General features: G+C 43.6%; 1 protein-coding gene across 5 annotated transcripts in view; it reads right to left on the bottom strand.

The window, feature by feature from the left end:
* TENM2 (teneurin transmembrane protein 2) overlaps nt 1–22,299 on the bottom strand; it is a 1,030,924-nt gene that overhangs the window by 524,548 nt on the left and 484,077 nt on the right. The window contains exon 1 of one of the 5 annotated variants that reach the window (XM_061149492.1): nt 15,712–15,850. The exons of the other annotated variants lie outside the window; for them this stretch is intronic. Coding sequence (XP_061005475.1) covers nt 15,712–15,850 — 139 coding nt within the window. Of the gene's footprint in view, nt 1–15,711; nt 15,851–22,299 lie in introns of those variants that run through there. 5 annotated transcript variants of the gene reach the window in all.

Raw genomic sequence — 22,299 nt, 5'->3', positions numbered from 1 at the left:
TTCATTTCAGGAAGACAGGCAGCCCTCACAGAAAGAGGAAGGCTGAGTTGCAAGGTAGGATCCTTCTTAATTATTAGGCCCAGGGAATGCATGGCCCTCACTGTCTTCATTTATTTATGATTAGAAAGTGAAATTCAAACTAAGGAGTTCAAAGCCTACCATTAATAACAAAGTACACACGGCATCCGGGTTAGAGGGTCTGTGAAGGGGAGCTGGACCCAGATCATCAAAAAAACATTGCAGCTTTGAGATGAGTTTTTGGTTCTGGGCTTAGAATGAATCAATCCTCAAACTTGGCAAGTAATAATTAATTCCAGGAGTGTATCACTCATCTGTGTAGTGGCTGCTCCCTCAAATAGAGATCTTACAAAACTCTCCCTGGTGCAATCAGCGGAGCCATCAGACACAGCCATATGTTCAAAGCTCTGAGTGGATTGGTCAGGAGACAGCTGTCTCTGAATTGAGATGTTAACTGCCCAGCAAAATTTTCATAGCCTGGGGTGGAGAGCCTCGGGGTTGTATCAACTGTTACCAAGAAAGCAAGGAAAAACAAAAGCATGAACCCACTCCTCTTCAAACATTTACATCCACTCTTTTTCTTTATTTTTCTTTCTGGTCTGATAATTGACGTGTTCTCAGAGATACTGGGATCCCTTTGTTGGTAGCACCCACTGAGGCCAAGCGAAAGGATGAAATGATTGGGAAAAAAGAAGTGCCCACACAGACAAGGTAAACAGGCGTGAATTGGATTACTCCAACATCCTCCACTGAGGTAGGATTCAAAACTAATCTGATTATATGAATATTATGAGCCACTAAGTATCTTTTCTCCAGCAATTACCAAGCTTGCACACATAAAAGAAGGCCTTTTCTTTAGCGGTGGGCTAAGCTATCAAGTGTTTAGCTTCAAAGCAAAAGTTGAGGGTAGGGGAGGAGGGGGGTGGGGAAGGAGCAGGTGGGAAGAGAGGAGGGAGAGAGAGAAAATATGATTGAAGTGGACTTTAAAAGTAGCGATGTTTCTCTTCTCTCTTCCCCTCCCCTCCTCTTTCCCCCTCTTTGTATGGAACCTAAGAGGATTCTTTTCATTGCTTAAATACACTGTAACCATCATTTAATATAACACCAGTTTTGCTCTCTTTAAACTTCTTTTCTGGACCGTCTCAACTTGGTATCAGCTAAGAAAGCTATACAGTCCTCTCCCAGCCATCATGCTGCCCAAAGGGACTAAGAACACTCACTCAAACCCTAAATTCTAAGCCTCTTTCTAGGCTTGAAGACCTAAGATTTGGCATAAAGATAACAGCGGTTGTATGAAAGGTCATCTGTGTACTGTTTAGTCTACCAGCAGTTAGCTTGGTTTCTTTTCCACGACAGCATTGCTGGCGGCTCAACAGTAAAGAATCTGCCTGCCAAATGCAGCAGACACAGGAGACGTGAGTTCGATCCCTAGGTCAGGAAGATCCCCTGGAGAAGGAAATGGCCACCCACTTCAGTATTCTTGCCTGGAGAACCCCATGAACAGAGGAGCCTGGCAGGCCACAGTCCATGGGGTCACAAACAGTCGGACACGACTGAGCAACTGAGAAGGCAAGCCAACAGCAGACTAAAAGTAGCAGATTTTATGGAAAGACCACATTGACACTGGAGACAACATTGTGAGTGAAAACCCCATGAAAATGCTTCAGAAACACCTTACAGAGAAACTATAATAGGATGGTTATAAGCTCAGGCTATGGTTATATAGCTATAATATAGTTATAAACTCAGGCATCCTCCATAGGCCACTTCCTAGTTGAGGAAGGAGGTAATTTCATTATTTTAAACTTTGATTTGCCAAAGCATTGGGATGACAGTATCAATAGTATCTACTATTGTACTAAGTTGGTCTAAGAAGTCAAGACACAACTCCTAATATGGTCTGGGGGACTGGTCCTCCTTACTTCTCCAGAGTTATTCTGGACCTTGCTTTTCCAGGCTCCAGTCATCCAGAACTTCTCCCAGATGCCCACTTGGCAATGCCCACACTTGCCACACAGCCACATGGACCTTGCTTCCCTTGCCTGAGATGCTCATTCCTAGTCATTAAGCCTTCACTGTTCTGCCCAATTGGCTCCTTTTCTGGGAAACCTTCCATAATTCCCAGGACTACATCACCTCCTCCTTGATCCCCAGAATATAAGCTCCAAGAAACAGGGTTGTGCCTGCCTTGGGTCATCATTCCATCCCCAGCTAGAAGCTGAGGGCTTAACACACAGTAAGAACTCCACAAATATGAGTTGTTATCATGATGCTATGTGTTAGGTCTTCAGAGCAGAGGCTGGGGAAAACCTAATGCCTGTCCTGTGGGATTTCTAGGCATTCAGAAGGTAGAAAGAGGCAGCATTTTGGTGGTTTTGAATTTCTCGTAATTCATATGATTGAGACTGGGCATAACTTCAACTGACTTGTGATTGTAATGAGCAATGTTCTATGTTTGCTGCAAAACTCAGGAAAATCCAACTATACATGCGTACTGTGCTATAAGCAGTGATATGCATCCTGGTTTCACTGGCCATTGTCTTAAAAGCCATCCTTGAATGTGCACCATCCTAGTATTCATAGGCAGCAGCCCAGGTATTAGTATTCAAGTTTGATCATCTCTCTGCAAATCCAGTGGCTAAATACATATTTTAATTGAGCCCAGGAGTGTTGACTTGCAGACCCAGTGTAGAAAAAAAAATCACTAGAAAAATGGCAAGTGGAAGCAGCCTTTTACCTTTGAATGGAATATGATACTTACAAAACATCAATAACAATTTTCTGCTGGGGAAAAGCCTGCAGCAGGAATAACCGGCTTAGGTTTTTAAGCTGCAGCTCAACCAAAAATTAGTGTTTCTTTTTCTTTTGAAAACAGAACTGCCCACAGTAAGCCAGGTAAGGCAGCTTTAACTGGATGAAATATAATACAATTAGTTTTCTGTAATGTTAAATTATTGAAATTATCATTAGCCAGTGAACAGTCTCCAATGTCCAGAATGATATGAAGAGGGGTCATTGTGATTCAAATGGGCAATATAAATTTAATAAGAAACAGAATAACGAGAGTGGGTGAGGAGGTGCCTTTGACATCAGATCAAACTAGTTATGGACCAAGATTTCTAATCACTGTTGTACAGGGTAAAATCCTGCTAAATCTATCACGGGCACCAAGTACTCCATAAAGTATAAAGCACTCTTCACATTAATTTCACTGTCATATACATCTGGTCACATACATAATGACCTCAAAGTATCTATTTCTCTATCTTTTTATATCATGTCTCTCCATACATTTATTTTCATTTATAATGCCTTTCTCATGAGCATATAATTTGCTGTTCACTGATGATAATAACAGCTAATGCTTACTGAACTTGTATTCTAAGGCACTGTTCCAACAGTTTTACGTTCAGTATCTCAATCGTCACAAGGACCTCTGGAGATAGATGTGGCTATTGCCCCATTTTACAGAAGATAACACTGGGGTTCAGGGAGTTTAAGTACATCTAACGTCACACCCCCAGTCAGTGACTAGGATGTGACTCAAACAGTGGAACTGCTGAGCTCTGGACCCAATCAGTGCTTCTATAATTTTATAACCTCATGGTTCTGACCATTCTGGAAACATCCAAAGAAAACAAAACTCCCAGGGACTTCAGAGGCTTCATGGGAAGCCCAAAGTAACCCTTCCACAGATCATTAAATCTTACATGGAGTGCTTGCTCATATCAAATGTTTTCTTAATAATATCATTAGTTTAAAATTCCAAATTGTTTATGTGGGATGCTACTAAAATGGGGTAGATTTTCAAATTTTTTAAAAATAAACCTTACCCACATTCATAACCTTTCCAGTGGGCTTCCCAATTGTTTGTATCTGTACCATGTAATTATCACATAAAGAACTATCTACTTATGCAGAAGCAAGAAAGAGAAAACAAAACAAATGGAAAACACAAACACAGGCATGTTTGTTGTTTCATATTGAGGGTTATTTAGCTTGGATAATAAATCATTACAATGAATGTCAACACTACACAGGGGAAAGGGAGTAGTTAGTTGCATATGCTAATGGAAGACATGCATTACTAATAAGGGAAGGAATGAACGACTCCAGCCACATGCTAGTTACCCCCGCAAATCACACGACGAGCCATGTTCACCCAGAGCCTATGATTGCTGTGTGACAGTTCACACAAATATTCACATGTCAACAGCAATAGCTCCCATACTCCATCCAAGACTACTGAAGGGTTTAAAAATAAAGCTTTCCTTGTCATGCACCAAGACGTCAAGCTTAAACACATCTGCCAGTCGAAGGGATTTTGCCAGTCTTTACCCTCCATAAGTGTGGTCTAAAGGCTTCAAGTGTATCAGAGTTCAAACTATAAAGAACTGTGATGTTATCCAGCAGTAAGTCCTGTAGCTTTTCCCCTTTAATATATGTCTCAGATTCACAGATCCTCTGCATCTCTATTGCCACTGAATCACCACTGTCTTAATACTGGGCTGGAGCAGTAACCTGTCTTCCCTACTGTTTTCTTGCTTCCTTTATATCTACTATAAAATAGAGTGGGGTGTTTTTGAAGCTGTTTTATATTATGGCAAAATAGACAAAACATAAAATTTACCATCTTAACCCTTTTTAAGTGCAGAAGTGGCATTACGTACATTCACATCATTGTACAGCCATCACCATAATGCATCTCCAGAACTTTTATCCCCTTCCAAAAGGAAAGTCCATACCAGTAATAACTTCTTTCCCTTCCCTTCCACTCCTGGCCACCAACCACTGTACTTTCTGTCTCTATCAATTTGACTACTTTAGGTCCTTCATATAAGTCTGACCATATGATATTTTGTGTATTTGGCCAATCTTCCTTAGGACAATGTCTTCAAGATTCAACATACTGAGGCAAGTGTCAGCATTTCCTTTTATGAGGCTGAATACCATTCCACTGTATGTACTGCATTGGCCAAAATGTTGGTTCAGGTTGTTCTGTAAGATGTTATAGAATAACTCAAAAGTACTTTTGGCCAACTCAATATATATCATATTTTTCTTGTCCTTTTATCTGTCGATGGACAATTGGTTTATTTCCACCTTTTGGTAAATGTGAATAACGCTGCTAATAACATGAGTGTACAAATATCTGTCTGAGTTCTTGCTTTTAATTCTTTTTGGAATATTTTCAGAAGAGGAATCCCTGGATAACATGGTTACAATGTGTTTAATATTTTGAGGAACTGTGACACTGCTTTGTATAGTACTGTACAATTTTATATTCCCATCAGCTATGCACAAGGGTTCCAATTTCTCATTCTTGCCATTAAAAAAAAATAATCATCACCCTAATAGGTGTGAAAATATAGTCTTAAAAAAGATATAAGCTGAACTAAGAAACACTCTTCCATGGCATCTAACTGCACTTAGGATAAAATGGTGGACACCTTCCATGGCTACAAGGCCTCGATCTACTCTCTGCAGAAGCCTCTCTAATTCCCATCCCACACTGCCTTCTTGTTTTGCACTAGACATGCTTATCACCATTTAATTCTTCAAACATGCCAGGCTCTTCCCAGTTTAGGATCTATACACATACTATATTTTGTGTGTGTAGAAAGCTCTTTCCCTTTCCAGTTTCAAGACTTACTTAGCTTCATCCTTTCTATCACAGCTTAAATATTGTCTTGCGTCCAACAGACCTAGTGGTTTCCCTCCCGATGACCCCCTCTATTCTCTTGCCGCTCTTCTCATGGGGCACTGATGTCACTGCACAATTACAGTATTTTGCTTGTGTGTTTATTTTATTGCTTCTCTCTGTATCCAGGAAGGAATCCTATGAGAGGAGAGCCCAGATCTTGTTCCCTGTTACATCTCCAGAGTCAAGCAGAGTGTCTGGCACATAGTAGGTACTCAATGAATATCAATTAAGTTTATGAGTGAATTACAGGAAAAGGCAGACCTGCAAACACAACTTGGTAGCAGGCACAATGATAAACTCACTTAGTTCTGGGAAAAGGTTGGAAGGAACCTATCCCAATCAGATATTCATCAGCCCTGGCAACAGGCACTGAGAGTCTTAGGTCTGGAAAAAAAAAACACACATCTCAATAACAATGGGATCAATTTTGACATTAACACGAATATTACCAAAGCCCAAGAGATACATTTAAATTCACTGAGCTCTGCGGGAGATAATATAAAAGCTCTAACTTGCTCTCTAGAAACAAGAAACTTTCATTTATGGCTTCCCAGCTCTTGCTAATCCTGCCCATTAGGCCCCAATATTGCATTTTACACAGGATGCAAGATCATACAAGAGACTGATGTAATACTCAGGCACAAAACCAACTGGCAGATTTAACACTAAAATCCCCTGGATTCAGAAGACACAAATCAAGCCCAGGATGCCTTTTCTGACAGATTCCTGCATGTCCCTCATTACAGATAGATGAAAGAAGACGACTGCATTCCAGGGCACAACCCCCCTGCATTTGCATACTCTGTCATTTGTAAACGGAAAGAAACACAGCCCTGCTTTTGCCCAGAGGTGAATGTTTGCTGAGAAAGGTGACTTCTGACATTGACAATAATGTCAGTTTTCCATCTGCATATTTTAAGGTAATGCACCCTGCCTTTAAGTGCTTTTACTTCAGCTTCTTGGTTTCCCTCTTTCAATGAGCTTGGTGACACCCAGACCTCGAGGTCTCAATTTGAATAACTTTCTGGGAGGAGACAGAAATGCAATAAGGCTTCCTTCTAGCCCAAGGACAGGCATGGGGTTGCTAAAAAGTGAGCCTGATAACTGGAGTCCTTTCATCTTCCTTACCCTACCATACTCCACTAGCTCAGGGCTAAAAGGCTCACCCCAGGCTGCAGATGAAGCCTTCTCTAAAATGTGGTTTATCCCCAGAGATCTCCCTGGAACATGTGCTCAGGTAGCTGAGCAGTTCATCAGCATAGCAATTTGCCCGGTCAGCTCCATCCGTCAAAGCAAGGAAGTGTGGCTGGCGGAGGGGAGACTCGTGGGAGAGCTCCCCGTGGGCAGGTAGGAAAGACACATTCATTCAGAGATCATAAATATGCATCCTGGCCCTGGTCTCTGCATGAGGGTGATAGACTGGAGAAGAGGCAATCCTCATGGCCCACAGTGTCCCAGCGCCCCTGTTCTGCTTAAGAATGTGCTCTATTTAGCTCTAAAAAGGCAGGTGAATTTAGCCACAAGTGACTCCACGGACCGTCTGAAACACAGAGGCAAGAGTGAACGAACACTCTTTCTGGCTTCCAGATCACGAAGCTTCCAGATCACATCCAACAGAGGTCTGTTTCTCGGGAAGCTCCTCTTTGCCAGGTGGGATCCGACAATGAGTTAGACAGCCTCTCACTCCTTGGAGAGCTGACAATCGAGACAATTTAAATTAAATTGCTAAATTAATTTAAATAGGATATAAGAAGCACTATGATGGAAAAACAGATGGTGCCATGAGAGCAGGGAAGAGGAACCTTACTTAACTGTGGGTGGTGTGGGGCAGGGAAGGGGGGGGGGGGTCACTGAAAATTTCCCGGGAGAAGTAAAATCTGGACGGAGACATTAAAAAAAGCAGATAGCAGCTTGAAGCATCAAATCGGAGTACAAGAAGTGGAAGGAAAACTCAGCAGTCTCTCAAATTTACCCCCAATGATGATTTTTTTTCCTTTTTGCCACAGCTGGAATGTGAAATTGAGAATTTCCCAGCATTTCTCTCTCTCTCGGCCAGACCCTATCTAAAGATGCCTATGTTAAGAAGCCAAAATAGACAACACAGACTACCAACAGGATTAGCTTGGAAATTCAGACTTTCACAGGATTCAGACTTTCCCCCTAGAAAGCCCAGATTAACAGTGTATTGCTTTTAAGTTGTTCATTGGCTTCTACGCCAGCCAAATATGAGAGGGCTAAAGAAAAAAAAGAGAAAAAGAAAAGTAAGAAAAGGTAAAGAAAAGGAAAAATAATGCTCTCTGTAAATTAATGCTTGTCAAGCTCAACAAGTTGGAGAGCTGGGGAAGGCTTAATTAAAGTAAACAGACAATTTAAAGTGAGGGGAAGTTCAGCCTACATGGGAGAAATATTCCAGGCGTGAAAACAAATTCACGAAAAGTTAGAAGTACCTACTGCCAGTTAACATTTATTCAAGGCAAGGCTGGTAATGAAATTAGCAAACTGCTTCCAAATGTGGTGTTAGCACGACTTTGGCTATTGAAAGATGCTGAGTGACTGAAGATGTGGTCTTTGTATCTATGCGAGGCATCTTTTTACCTTTTCCCCCTTTTCTTCTATTCCTCATCCCACCAGAAACCTAACAATAACACAATCCCCCTTCAGCCTGCAGTGCCTCCATATCTCAGCTGGTTTCTGTGCTTGGGGACACTTGACATTTGCTGATCGCTTGGGAGCTCTAGGCTGCCATTTCAAACTCTCAGCATAAAGAATCTAATGCAGAGAACAGAATGACATTGACTTGGGAAAAGCCCTTGGTGAAAGCTGTGCTTTCTGTGGCCCGTGTAGGTGAGAGAGAAAATGATCACAGCAGGCAGGATGGAACACAAACCAATCTACCTCAAGAAGCACTTTTTAAAAACATCTTTTAAAGCATTCACTTGCTTAAACCCCATTTTTCTCTAAGCAGCAAGTCTTGCATGGGCGGCCTTCAATGAGAGAGTTGGAGTAAACTCTTTGGGACTTGGAGTGGCGATATTTAATAACATGTGCATTAGGGCCAGAGAACTGATTACTAGAATTGCTCTGGAGGGGGAAGGCAGGCCAAAGAGAAAGTGTCAACGTGGACTTTACAAGCTAGATAATCAGTGATAATGGAAAAGGAATCAAGGCAGGAAGGGGAAAAACAAAACAAAACTCTGACAGTTCAGTTGGATTTTGGCAAAGTATTTCCTGTGTGGCAGTCATTCTTTAACCCCAAAGACAGCAGCTTTTGGAGGCTAAGACAGAGAGGTCTTATGACAATCCTTCTGGTAACAACTGTAGGAGGAATTCTGATTGCTTTGCAACCCCTATGTAAACTTAATGAAGCCTCTTGAGTTGGATGTTTCTAAAACTGGGTTAAAGGAAGGGGGATGGCACCCTGAATGTCAATGCTACTTTATAACAGATTGAATATGCTAGGGTCATAAATCTGCCAAAGCCTTTGCCTAAGCAAAGAAGCAAACCAGCACAGCAACACCGTTTCTGATAAACGGAGATCGATACTAGTAGAGCATCTAAAATTGACTTTTCATCCTTAACCTTACCACTGCCTGCTGACAACCAGAACTCTGCAGACTGGGGCACCCACTTAAATCCAAGAGGGTCTTGCATCGCCTGAAGAAAGAAACGCAGAAAGATAAGGGGAGGGAGGTAACCCTGAGAAAATGATTGGCCATCGCAAGCATCGTGCATTCTTGTTGCTCTTTAATGAAATTTCTTCTATGGGATAAAGAAGTGCTAATGGCGTTATGCAGACAAAAACCAGATCATAGATGTGGCTAGCTTCCCCCACGCCTACAAGCAGAATAAGGATGTTTGCGGACGTAACAGGAGGAGGCTTTTCTTCCTCCTAAAAAGCTGCTCAGATTCTTAGTTCATTTGTAGACAACCTTAGATCTAGGTATGCATGTGCGTACTCTGTGTGTGAGAAAGATGGAAAATAAGTCACTTTGATTTCCTTCCAAAAAACCATCTGAGAATCAAGAACTTCATGTTCCTCAGGCTAGCCCCAAGTTAGGCGTACTTGCACATCTGCTTAATTCTTCTCAGCCGCTGAGCTGGTTCCTGCAGCCCTCAGCTCATTGATGCAAGCATGCTGAAGATTCAAAGTGGAAAGTTCCAATCAGTGATGTTGCTAGATGTGGCCCGGCTGGCACTAGCAGACTCTGGCCCAGAGGAGGCATGATCATCGCTGGATGCCTCTGCGGTGGAAGGGGGGATTGTCAAGGGCCCGAGCCTGCAACAGCTACTGGGAAACTCAGGAAGCCAAATGGAGACGCCAGTTTCCTCAGAGGGCCCCCCAGGGTGGATCCTGACGCTTCACATCAGGCCACTGCCGCCCTCGATCAGAAGCCTCCAGGGCATTTTGTGGGGGTCCTGTGCTACTCGGGGATTTTAATCTCGTGTTTTCAATTTAATAATCGAAAGCTAAAACATGTATCCATTATAAAGACAAAATTTTTCTTTTGCACTGATACTGAAATTTTCATAGAATCTGATTTTTGAACGATTCTTCTTAATGGCAGTTCATCATCCCCAAGGTAGAGAAACACAGCACTGGGCCTCTTTCTAGAGTTAAGGAATTTCTTGGCATGGCCTCCTCAGGATGCTTGTTTAGTCATTCATTCTGCAAAATATTCACAGAGAGCCTACCATGTACCAGGTACCATCCTGGGCCCGAGGGACATATTTCTGAACAAACTAGGCAGAGTTTCCTGCCCTACTGGGGCGTATGTATCACGGGGTAGAGGTGAAGAAACCATAACATAATAAGTAATTTCATAGCGTGTCAGAAACTCAGTGTCATGAACAGGGAAAACAAAGAAAAGAAAGAAAAAAATAAAACAGACAAAAATGGTAAAGGGGATTGAAAGTGAGGGGGCTGGGTGGGAAAGAGAGCAATTTACTTTTAAACAGCATGTTCAGGAGAGGACTCACTGAGAAGGTTCCTTTAAAAAATGACTGAAAAGAGGGACTTCCCTGGTGGCCCAGTGGTTAAGACTCCAAGCTTCCAATGCAGGGGGCACAGGATTGATCCCTGGTCAGAGAGCTAAGATCCCACAAGTCCTATAGCCAAATTAAAAAAAGAGAGAGAGAGAGAGAGAGAGACAGAGAGAGATGGAAAAGAGGTGTAGCAGCAAGCTGAGAAAGGAGGGTACATTCCCTCAGGATCTTAGTCACAGGCAGTCCTGGATGGTGCTCAGCGGGCCCCTGGCTGGGCAGGAGTGTGGACACCCACTGTGGACAGAGCGACAAGAGGCCAGCTGTGGTGGAGGGAGCACGCTGACCAGGGATTGAGGTTTATTTACAAGTCACTCCATCAAGGGCGTTTCGGGTAACCTCAACACAACTGATCGTCAGCTCCAGGGTTAACAACCTTTTGGATCAGAAATCAACACCCTAGTCAAAGGGGAAAAGGGGATATGTTAGGACCAGAGCCTGACTTGCAGAGATGGGACGGCATGAGCTTCCTCCTAGGATCCCATGGCCTCCGACAGGGTATTAAATTCTCTCCTTGTCTGACATAAAGTAATAACAGAGAGCTGTCACTGGGCAACAGGAGATGAGATGACTTTATTTCCTTTTCTTCCAGAGGCATGTCCCAGTCTCCTATTTAATGACAGGAGAGAAGCCACTGAATGTAAGTCAGGGAAGCAAGGACTCAGCACACCTCCGGGGAGACCGGGAGTAAAGCCAGGAGGATGAAACGTACCACTCGGAGTTTTAATCTGGTAGGAGCCAGCCTCCTACTTAAGCTGTTTAGGATGGTCCAGTCTCTCTTTCCAAATACCCCACAACTGTTCTCCAGGATCGTCACGCTAACATATAGCCCATTTCACATCTCTGAATATTCATCAAAAATTCCAAAGGAAGAGTAAACATCTGAAAAACAAAATCTCCTTTTTTCAAAAGAAAAGAACCCGATGCTTCGTTTACACACTAGGACTAAAGAAATCCTGTCTCCAAATGGGAGCTCATCAGCACCTCTGGGAACCAGCTCTTGTGTCGTCAGTGTTTCAGGAAACCCCAGCCTCATGACCACCTCCCTTAAGTAACAGAGCCCATGGTCTCCCCTCAGGTCTGCCAGCTGAGAAGTGACACCCACCCACCCTGCCGGAAGGGAGCCAATTCCTGGCCCTCCCGAGCAGAGCATAGCTTCCAGGCACATCCAGGCGTGTCCGTCAGGCTGCTGTCTGCATTCCTGTTCCATCTGTCCTTGCAACCCCAGGACTCACATCCCCCCAATCCCCAGAACCTCCTCACTACTCTTCAGCATTCCTGGGAACTGAGGACTTTATCCTCATGAAATTTTATGACATTGTGCAAGGCTCAGGAAAATCTGCACGTGTTCCATTTTCAGAAATAGAGTCCTAATCAATGTCTCCATGTGCAGAATGCGAGTCCGAATGAAGAGCCAACACTAGTAAAAGCTAACATGTACGGAACACTTACCATGTGCTGGGCACTTATGAACATTTAATTCAAAACACATAAGTATACGAAGCCCTCTGAGCACACTGATATCACTTACCCATCACCACAGCCTTTTAATTATGAATGAGGATACTAAGACAGAGAGGTCAAGTAACAACTAGCAAGCGGCAGAACTGGGATCTGAACTCAAGGCTCTGAACCCATGATTTTAACCCCTGAACGCTAATACTTTTCACAGCAACTAGCAATATGTCTTTCTAAGAGATGATGTATGTGTGCCAAGTATGAAGCTATCCATCACAAAAGCAGCAAGGTTCAAAGACTAACAAAGTAGGGGTCAGGAGAAGGAGAACCAGCTGGGTTGTGATGTTCGTTGGAGCTGCCACTGTGCCGAGTCACGTGAGGAGTTTACTAAGTAGACTATTTGAGAAGTCGTGGTTGGGCTTCAGGGAAAACAGGAGGGTTGGCGCAGTGTTCCCAGGCTGGCCAAAGAGGGAAGCTGCCAGCATCATCAAGGAGTAAGGGGCAGGAGTGAGGAGGAGAATCAGGAGGAGAACACTACATGGGGTGGGCCACCCGAGAGGACTGGCATCTTGGGGACAGAGAAATAGCCAGCCCCTGGCCCCATGACAAAGAGGAAGCTGGTGATAAGGACGTGCTTCCCTTTCCTCCATCCTCTGATCTGTTCCCACTGAGTAAACAGTTGGCAGCCAGAGGACAAGGGCACCCACTGATGCAGCCCATGTGGTCAGCTCTCAGGATGGAGAGCGGGGTCCTGAGAGCTGGAGGAGCACGTGAAGGACAAATGGAAAATATGGAACACAGTCATTATCGTGATAAACTGGGACAAACCTCAACCTCCCTGGGACTTGATTTCTTCATCATTATAATGAGACAATTGGACCACATGCAATTTATGCTGCCTTCCAGCTCTGACATTTTAAGATTTGATGAATCCAACCTCCACCTATGTCTCAAGAGATTTTTTTAAAGAATAACTTCAAAAAAAAAAAGTTGAAAAGACAGCCCCCACCAACTCGGGTGATATTCCACATCATTTCTACATGTGCAAGTGGATGGAAGCAAGAAGGCAGACTGTGGCTGAGCTGGGAGGGCATCTGTCTGCTCCAGAAAGTAACCTGGGCATTGTTCAGTGATCTAAGAAGGTGGCTTGAGAATACGAAATTGTCATGACAAAGGCGGCAGCGTAATGCGAAATCCCTCATTCTCTTTCCGCAGTGGAAGCAAAGGTACCTAAGGGTACTACATACTTGGTAAACCTGCAGAGAGATCCTGCCCCCTCTGGTGGGAGCCTGTATCAAGCTCCATCCCTGGGTTCTCAAAAAGAACCAGTGGACACAGGCTGTTGGGCCTGAATGCAGACACTGGGAGGCAGCAGATGAAGGGAGTTGTTGGGAGGAGAGGCTCGTATCCGCCTGAATCCTATGCGGTTCAACCAAATACCATTAACATATAGTATATTAATGCAAATATATGGAACCTAGAAAGATGGTACTGATGAACCTATTTGCAAGGAAGCAACACAAACACAGAGAGCAGACTTGTAGACACAGTGGGGGAGGGAGAGGGTGGGATGAATTGAGAGGGTAGCAGGAAAATGCATACATGACCATATATGTAAAATAGGTAGCCAGTGGGAATTTGCTGTAATGATTCAAGGAGCTCAAACCTGGTGCTCTGTGACAACCTAAAGAAGTGGGATGGGGTGGGAAGAAGTTCAAGAGGGAGGGGACATTATGTGTACCTGTGGCTGATGCATGTTCTTATATGGCAGAAACCAACACAATATTATAAAGTAATCATCCTCCAATAAAAAATAAATAAATTAGGGGAAAGAAGTGCTTCTAGGGAATTCCCTGGTGGTCAGTGGTTAGGATACCATGCTTCCACTGCAGGGGACACAGGTTAGATCCCTGGTGGGGGAACTAAGATTCCACATGCCACAAAATGCAGTCCAAAAAAAAAAGAAAGAAAAACCACACACACAAAGAAAGGATTCCTAGAATGTACTTCATGAGTGGGTCTTAGCTCTCAAGGACTCTGGCTGGCCAGTTCTTGACAGAGGACTAAACTCCATTCTCCAGCTGCTGGGAACACACCTGCTTGTTCTCACAGGCTGCGGGACCCTATGTGTGATGATCTGAAGGATACTGGCATTCCCCTCAGCTTTCCCTAATTCCTTCTACTCAAACAAATCTCAGTGAAATCACACTATTACCGAATCAGCCTTTTGTTTTCTCTAGACTCATGATAGGGAATATTAACCTCCTATCAGATTTGCTAACGATTTGCTTCTTTAATGAGAGGAAATTCATAGTATCTCAGGGCCCCTAGATCTAGGAAGCAAAGTGTGGGCATGTGTGTGTACGCACGTGAATACATGTGTGCACCCCTGAGGCTAGGGAGGCAGCACACACTCAAACTGAACTTGTTCTACTCCACACCTGTCCTTACTGTGACGCGAAGAGCAGAAAGCAGGTCAAACAAGGAAAACGGCAAATATGTGCGACACTAAGGGAGCAGGAATCTATGTTTGTGTGTTTGTGTCTCTACCAACTACAACTCAAAGCCTGAGGCATGGAGTGGGCTAAAATATCAACACATCTGCTTAGTAGCTGTATGACCTTGGAAGAGTCCTTTGTCCTTAATTTCCTCTTTTGCAAAATGGAGCTGATAAAAATCGTAATGCCTACCACACAGGGTTGATGTACTGATAAAATGAGATCAATTTGATAAGAGAAGTGAGAGAACTCTGTAAAACACAGACTGCCCTGAAAAGCAAGGGATTATTCTGACTTTATTTAAACTGCTGTGACAGCAGTGTGCTCTTTGAAGGCAAACGGTACACCTGAAGACGCATCAACAGACTCAGTACCTGCAGGGGAAGACACCAGGAATTTCTTAAAAATCTGTTCAGCATACTAAATACCAGATCCAGATCGCAAGAATCATCCATGTTTCGAAGAAAAGTTTGGATACTAGAATCAATCAGTTCCCCTCTCTCCCTTTTTGGCTGTTTTTTAAAAATGCCTTGACACAGAGCCAAAATCAAGGGTGAAGCCAATCAGTGCACAGAGAACTCCCACAAAGAGGTCTCCGGAGGGTGAAAGAATGTGACAGATGTAGAGAGTCCCCCGAAAGTCTATTTCGGCAACAGACCTAAGATGCTTGACTCAACACATGTTTACAGTTAGTCGATCCCATTTTATATCTACGTTCACAGCATCTTTTTCTGATGCCGTACCTGGCAGTCATCATGGAGGTCACAGGAAAAAAACCTGCAGACCCACAGGCTGATAGGAATTAGAAATTACACTTGGTGGCAAGAGGCCGTGGCTACTCTAAGAGAGCTGTGGGCAGAAGCAGTTTCACTGTCACCCGTCCTTCCCTCCACACCCACTGAAGGGTTCAAGGAGATGGTCCAGCTCCCCTGTCCATTCGGAAAGGTCCTTGTGGAGCCCCATCTGCATGCACATCACATCCGATATCCTTACCCAGAGACTCCATCACCACCTTCCCACGGAGAGGGCTCGCGGGCAGGGGTGAGGCACGGCCGTGTCTCCATGAGAGGTGGTCTGGCTTGCACTCAATTGTGCCAGCCACGCTGATGATCAGCAGAGACTGGCTCACCATTGGCATATGCTGGGAACGGGCTGCCAGTCCTTCGGCGGTCCCCTCTAACTACAGAAAATCGCCAGCAGTCCCAGCCTGCCACAGCTGAGGTCTTCTCCAGCTGCGAGGGAAAAACATCATCCCACTGTCTGCTCTCCCCCTCCTCCCTTTTCTCTCCCTTCCCTGTAGACAGACACAGCATGAGGTTCCTGAGGAATTAGTAGCAGGAGACGCCTCCCCCGCTGGCAGCCAAATGCCAACTGCAAGTCCTGCCCATGTAATGTGTCTGACATTTCTGCATCTCTCTGGGTTAACGTTGTTTGACACAGACTTTTAAAAATATCTCTTAAAAAGGTTTGTGTGTGTGTGTGTGTGTGTGTATCTGTGTGTGCATGTACAACTGCAGTTGTTGTAAGGCATCGTTGGGTGTATTTATTATTATTTAAAACAATTATTCTCTTAGTTGCTGACATCTCTCTGCTTTGGCATTTCTACTTAGGCAGAAGTAATTGGTTTCAGAAGGCTGGAAACCCTTATTTGAGACCATGCGCACATTCCTGTTAATGGATGCCATAAAATGTTCACGTATCATCTTCCCTCAAGTAAAACAAGCGTTCAAATCCACAAGGAGGAAATGTGATTGACAGCAGGGCATACTTCTACAGTAACTACCTGTTGTCAAATTCTTTTAAAGCACCTGTATGTGGAGTGGGGTCGGCTCTCCTTCTTGGTCAGTTACCTTTAGCTAGATCTTACCAGGTCCAAAAGGGATTCTCTCGCTCTCCTTTCTGTACTAGAAAGTACTTCCCCTGTCTCGTGATTCCTAGCTGTCAACAGGTCCTAAGGCAAGACGTCCCGCAAACATCCCTATCAGGCACAGTCTCTGGGACAGAAGGCGCCACACAGCTCTCCACATGTCTGGGAGAAAGGCTGAGATGTAGCTCGTGCACCCAGACAGCAGGGTTGTTTCTCTCTGCAATATTTTGGGATATGTTTTTTTACTTTTGTAAAGGAATGGCATGGCATGGCTGCTGAAGTGGATGACGTCGATATGGCAGACAAAGAAAATTCTACCAAGAAACAGTGAAGTCCAACTCCAGACGGCGTGGGGAAGGGAGGTGAATGGCTACGTGTACCTACAGAAGAACGACCACCTGGGCATGGAGGTTCAAGCCCAAGGGCTCTGGGTGCCCAAGCAGAAGGGCACCTCTGAACGTGTGATGTACCACCACGGAATGCGCTCCCACTTGTGGACACTTTAAACATCTTGTAAACTCAGGGCAGAAATATATCCACAGATTCTCCAAGTGATGCCCACCTATAAGCGATATAGCAGCACAGGTAAGCCTGGGGACTCTACCATCAGACTGACAGGTCTAATTCCAGTTTTGTCACCTACTAATTGTGTGACTTTAGACAAGTGGCTTGGCCATACTGTGCCTCAGTTTTTCCATCCGTACTATGGGAATGATAAAAAAAAATAACAAAAAACTTATGTCAAAGCAATGTTATAAAGATTGAGTTAATACATGCAAAAATACTTGAATCACTGCCTCTTATGATCAGTATTGTTAATATCCGGTGTCTTGCTCACTACTCCCCCATGCAAGACAAACTAGGTCCCCTTCCATTCTTGGTTAGATGCTGTCAGAAATTTCTTCTCCACACCAAGCCCAAATTAAGCTCCCTGAAATTTCCATTGATTTATCCCAAGCCTAACAGGAAAGGCAGAGCAGAGTAAGTCTCATTTCTCTTCCCCTGACAGTTCTACACAATATTTGAGACAGCTGTAATGTATCCCTAGGTCTTCAAGAACAAGCCTTTCCCACTTTTAACAGCTTCTCCTTATATGGCAATTTTCCCGGATTTTTCTTCATCTTTATCATGTTTTATTCACATTTGTCAGCATCTTTAAATTGCATCATATCATACAGAACAGAATTTTCTGGGTGTGGTCTCAGAGTGCAAACCATGGGAGATGTTTTAATCTTCCTTAGCCCAGATATGCCATTTCTTCAATCTTACAAACCACCAGGCACAGTCAAAATTCATATTCAAAGAGCCGCCCACCCTCTTGGCCCAAATGCATTTTTCAGATACTTTAAGAGGACTAAAGGAATTCTCTCCTTTTTTCCTCTGCCATCAGTGTGAAGCATACATAGAGTCAAGCACTCTCTGGTGTATAGACCCATATAACTAAACATTTGCAATTATCCTGAGGCTAAAGAACCTTCTGAAAAATTAGTTCACAGCTCTCCTGGATGGAAATATATCTGGAACTAAAGAGTCAAAAACACCTGAATGATCAGTCAGCCTAACCATCTTATTTTTCCAAAGAAACACAGAGAGCTTAAATGATTTACCCAAGCTCACATTCAGATGGAGCTGAAAGTTAAGCCAATATGAAATCATGAGCAAGAACTTTCCCAATGCCTTTCTATATGGCCAAACGGAAGTTTTCTTTCTCATGAGCTCAGGAAAACCTAGCCTATTTCTTTCCCAAAGAGATTCACCAGTGGAGTTTGGTAGCTTTTCCATTACAGCAAATCAGTGCACTTGATTGGCCGTCCCCAGTGCAAGAGATCTGGATGTAGACGTTGGGAATTGAGGAATGAAAAGCAGAACGGAGTTTCAGAGGGTTGTTTCAAGAAGGGACCCCGAGAGCTATAGCAGAACATTGTACAGGTCTTTCTACCTGCAATCTCTTTCAGATTTCTCAGGGTAAAAGCATACTATCCCTTCCATTTGTCTGCGTGCCCACATTCTTGACTTGGTAGCAATATGCCCTCTGTAGCAGTGGTCCCCAACCTTTTTGCCATCAGGGACTGGTTTTGTGAGACAATTTTTCCATGGACTGAGGAGAGGGGATGGTTTAAGGATGAGTCAAGTGCATTACATTTACTGTGCACTTTATTTCTATTATTATCACACTGTGATACATAACGAAACAATTCTACAACTCACCATAATGTGGAATCAGTGGGAGCCCTGAGCCTGTTTCCCTGCAACTAGATGGCCCCATCTGGGGGTGATGGGAGACAGTGACACCTGAAATGTGCTGTGTTCCTATGAGAATCTGATGCCACCACTGATCTGACAGGAGGCAGAGCTCAGGTAATAATGCAAGCGATGGGGAATGGCTGTAAATACAGATGAAGCCTAGCTGGCTCGCTCACTGTTTACCTCCCACTTTCAACCCGGTTCCTAACAGGCCAGGGACTGGTACTGATCCATGGCCGAAGGGCTTGGCAAGACCCCTGTTCTACAAAGAGAAGATCTGTCTCTAAACCTACCCGACTGTACTGACAGACAGATGACCTGGACAAGGAATGGGAAACTCACCTACTCCTTTCCAAAAGGAAATTAACCAAAACCTGCTTTCCACTGCCTGCCAAAGATAATGTGAAACTGAATATAAAATGTGTGTATGCTGTAGCTTTAAAAACAACGGAAACAGTGGGAATGCTACTTTTAAAGTAATTTCTTTTCCTGGAGGCAGTTGTAACTAAAATCAAAACAAGAGCAGAAAAGCAAAAAACAAAACAAACAAACCTCAGGTCACAGGATTTGCTGTTCAACACATAAGAAGATATTTCCCTTATTTTTCGCTGCTAAAAGGGGCTTTTCCCTTTTCTCATTTTATTTTGCTTAATTCCTGTGGCACATTACATACTGCATGATGACATGGGTACGTATGTTCACTTCCTTACTCTTCTGTGAACTTGCGAGGCAAAGGGACACGTTATCATGCTGTTCTCTGCCATGATTGCATCTTTCACAGTATGACCACCTCCTGTTGGTTCTCTCCATGTCACTCTTGCTCTTCCCTCTAACTCTTTATTCACATGGTAGGCAAAATGATCTTTTAAAGACAAATCTCATCATTATAACCCCTCCTTCAAAATCCTTCACTGGCTTCCCAGTTTTCGATGGATGGAGTCCACACCCCTTTAAGATGACCCAGGAATCCTTGCTGGATCCAGACCTTTCCCATTTCTTACCATCTGTTTCACGCCTCTTTCCTGCTCCCTCTCTGCCCCAGTAACCTTATCCTTTCACTCCTGGAACTCACTCTGTTACTCCCACTCCACATATATTCCTCCTCTCCCTCCCACCCTCATCCCCTCCTCTGGTTACTTGCTATTAATCAGTCTACTTCTTTAGGGAAGCCTTTCTTTGATATCATATTCAAGTCAGGTTCCCTCCATGTTACATACTGCTGTCCTATCCTATAAATCTTCTCTAAGACCTTCCCAAAGCATAATTTTTGAAACACTGGTGGAATATGATATAATTGCATCAGAAAATGTTAAATCCTAAGTTCTCAGAGACCTTCTGAAGAGCCATACCACAGAAGGAGGGTTTCTATCTTCCTCCTGGAAATAAAATACCAGTCCAGACATATTTCTGGAGGGGAGTGGAAGTTAGAATCTACCATAACGTTGAATCAGCCACCCACATCATTTTTACTTAAAAAAAACAAAAAACAAACCCAGGCTGGGTAATGAGCTTAATATTCAAAAAAGACTCCCAAGGTCTAGAGAAAAGATTTAAATGTAGGTATATTACTTTAATATCACATGGTTTCAAGATCCCAGGTGCCCATCTGTGATTAGCTGCCTCTATGGTATGTCAAGCAGATCACCCCAGCAGAAAGCGTTAGGTCACCACACACACTCATCCCCTTTATAATCAGACTCACAACTTCAGAGAATGCTGGAGGTGAAAAGAAGAGGGCCATTGCTGGATGTCAAGGGCAAAGCTACCATCAAGAATTACTCAGCACATCAGGAGTCAAGGAGAAAGATGTTGTTTTGATAATCGAACTCCCAAACCCTGAGATGTTACTAAAGTCCTTGAGGCTCTAAGCATGTTTATTGGACACCAAATGGAATATACAGGGCAAACCCATCCTGGGGCCAGAGCAGGGGGAGAGGGATGGAGAAATTACATTCACTGAGCACCTATCCCAAATCACTGCAGATGGTGACTGCAGCCATGAAATTAAAAGATGCTTGCTCCTTAGAAGGAAAGCTATGACAAACCTAGACAGCATATTAAAAAGCAGAGACAGTACTTTGCCAGCAAAGGTCCATCTAGTCAAAGCTATGGTTTTTCCAGTAGTCATGTACAGATGTGAGAGTTGGACTATAAAGAAAGCTGAGTGCCGAAGAATTGATGCTTTTGAACTGTGGTGTTGGAGAAGACTCTTGAGAGTCCCTTCAACTACAAGGAGATCCAACCAGTCCATCCTGAAGGAGATCAGTCCTGGGTGTTCATTGGAAGGGCTGATGTTGAAGCTGAAACTCCAATACTTTAGCCACCTGATGCGAAGAACTAAGTCATTTGAAAAGACCCTGATGTTGGGAAAGATTGAAGGCAGGAGAAGGGGACGACAGAAGATGAGATGGTTGGATGGCATCACCGACTCAATGGACATGAGTTTGAGTAAACTCTGGGAGTTAGTGATGGACAGGGAGGCCTGGTGTGCTACAGTCCATGGGGTCACAAAGAGTCAGACACAACTGAGCGACTGAACTGAGCACCTATGCTGTGCCAGTTCTCTGTTAGGGATTTTAAGGTCAGTTTAGCATGTAAATAAACTTGCCCCTTGGCTGGATCCTTCCTTCTTTAGAATTCTCCAGAAGATTGATAACTTTCCCCTTGAATAATGAACCAATCCTGCAAAGAAGCCCCTTATGTCTTTTTACTTAAAAAAAATCATCTCCATTACTTTTGACCAAAGTCTGCTATACCTGATGAAAGGAAAAGGGAGATCATTCAGATGACAATGATTTTACCAGAATGGGCATTGTAGCAAGTGATCAAGTCAGTTCTGGATCCCAATTTTGTCCCTGAATTTCCTTCTTCATAAAAGGGGTGGGGATTGATATCCTTATTGGATGGTCTAAGAGATTCAGGGTAAAAAACAAAGATACCCGCTCAGAAAAGAAAGATATCAAATGCTAATACAAGTCACCAGCTCCTCTTACTGAGCTGCCCCCTCCTCTCATGCTGACTGGAACATGTGGGTCATAAAGACTCAAGTGTTGAATTTGTAGAGCTACTTTACAAATCTCACTTTTGGGACTTCTCTGGTGGTCTAGTGGCTAAGACTCTGCACTCTCAATGTAGGAGGTCCAGCTCAACTCCTGGTCAAGGAACAAGATCTCCCTGCCATGATTAGGTGCTAGCATGCAAAAACTAAAGATCCTGCAAAAAGAACCCCCATGCCACAATTATAGATCCTGCATACCATAACAAAGCTCGAAGATTCCACGTACCACAGCTAAGCCAAATAAACATCTCTCCCTTTCCCTTCACCTTTTATTTCCTTCTGTTCTTCTAATTATGAATACCTGAACATTTTTTTTTTTTGCCCTAACCTACTCAAGTGCAAGTTTTTAAAGACAGCAATCATGTCTTATTTATCACCCTATTCCTGTCAGTTCTTAGTATAAACACCTTGC

The sequence above is a fragment of the Dama dama genome, chromosome 9 (genome assembly GCF_033118175.1).
Source record: "Dama dama isolate Ldn47 chromosome 9, ASM3311817v1, whole genome shotgun sequence".
NCBI classification, from domain to species: Eukaryota; Metazoa; Chordata; class Mammalia; order Artiodactyla; family Cervidae; genus Dama; species Dama dama.
Note: the sequence above shows the minus strand (reverse complement) of the source record. Positions and strands in the feature narration are given on the sequence as shown.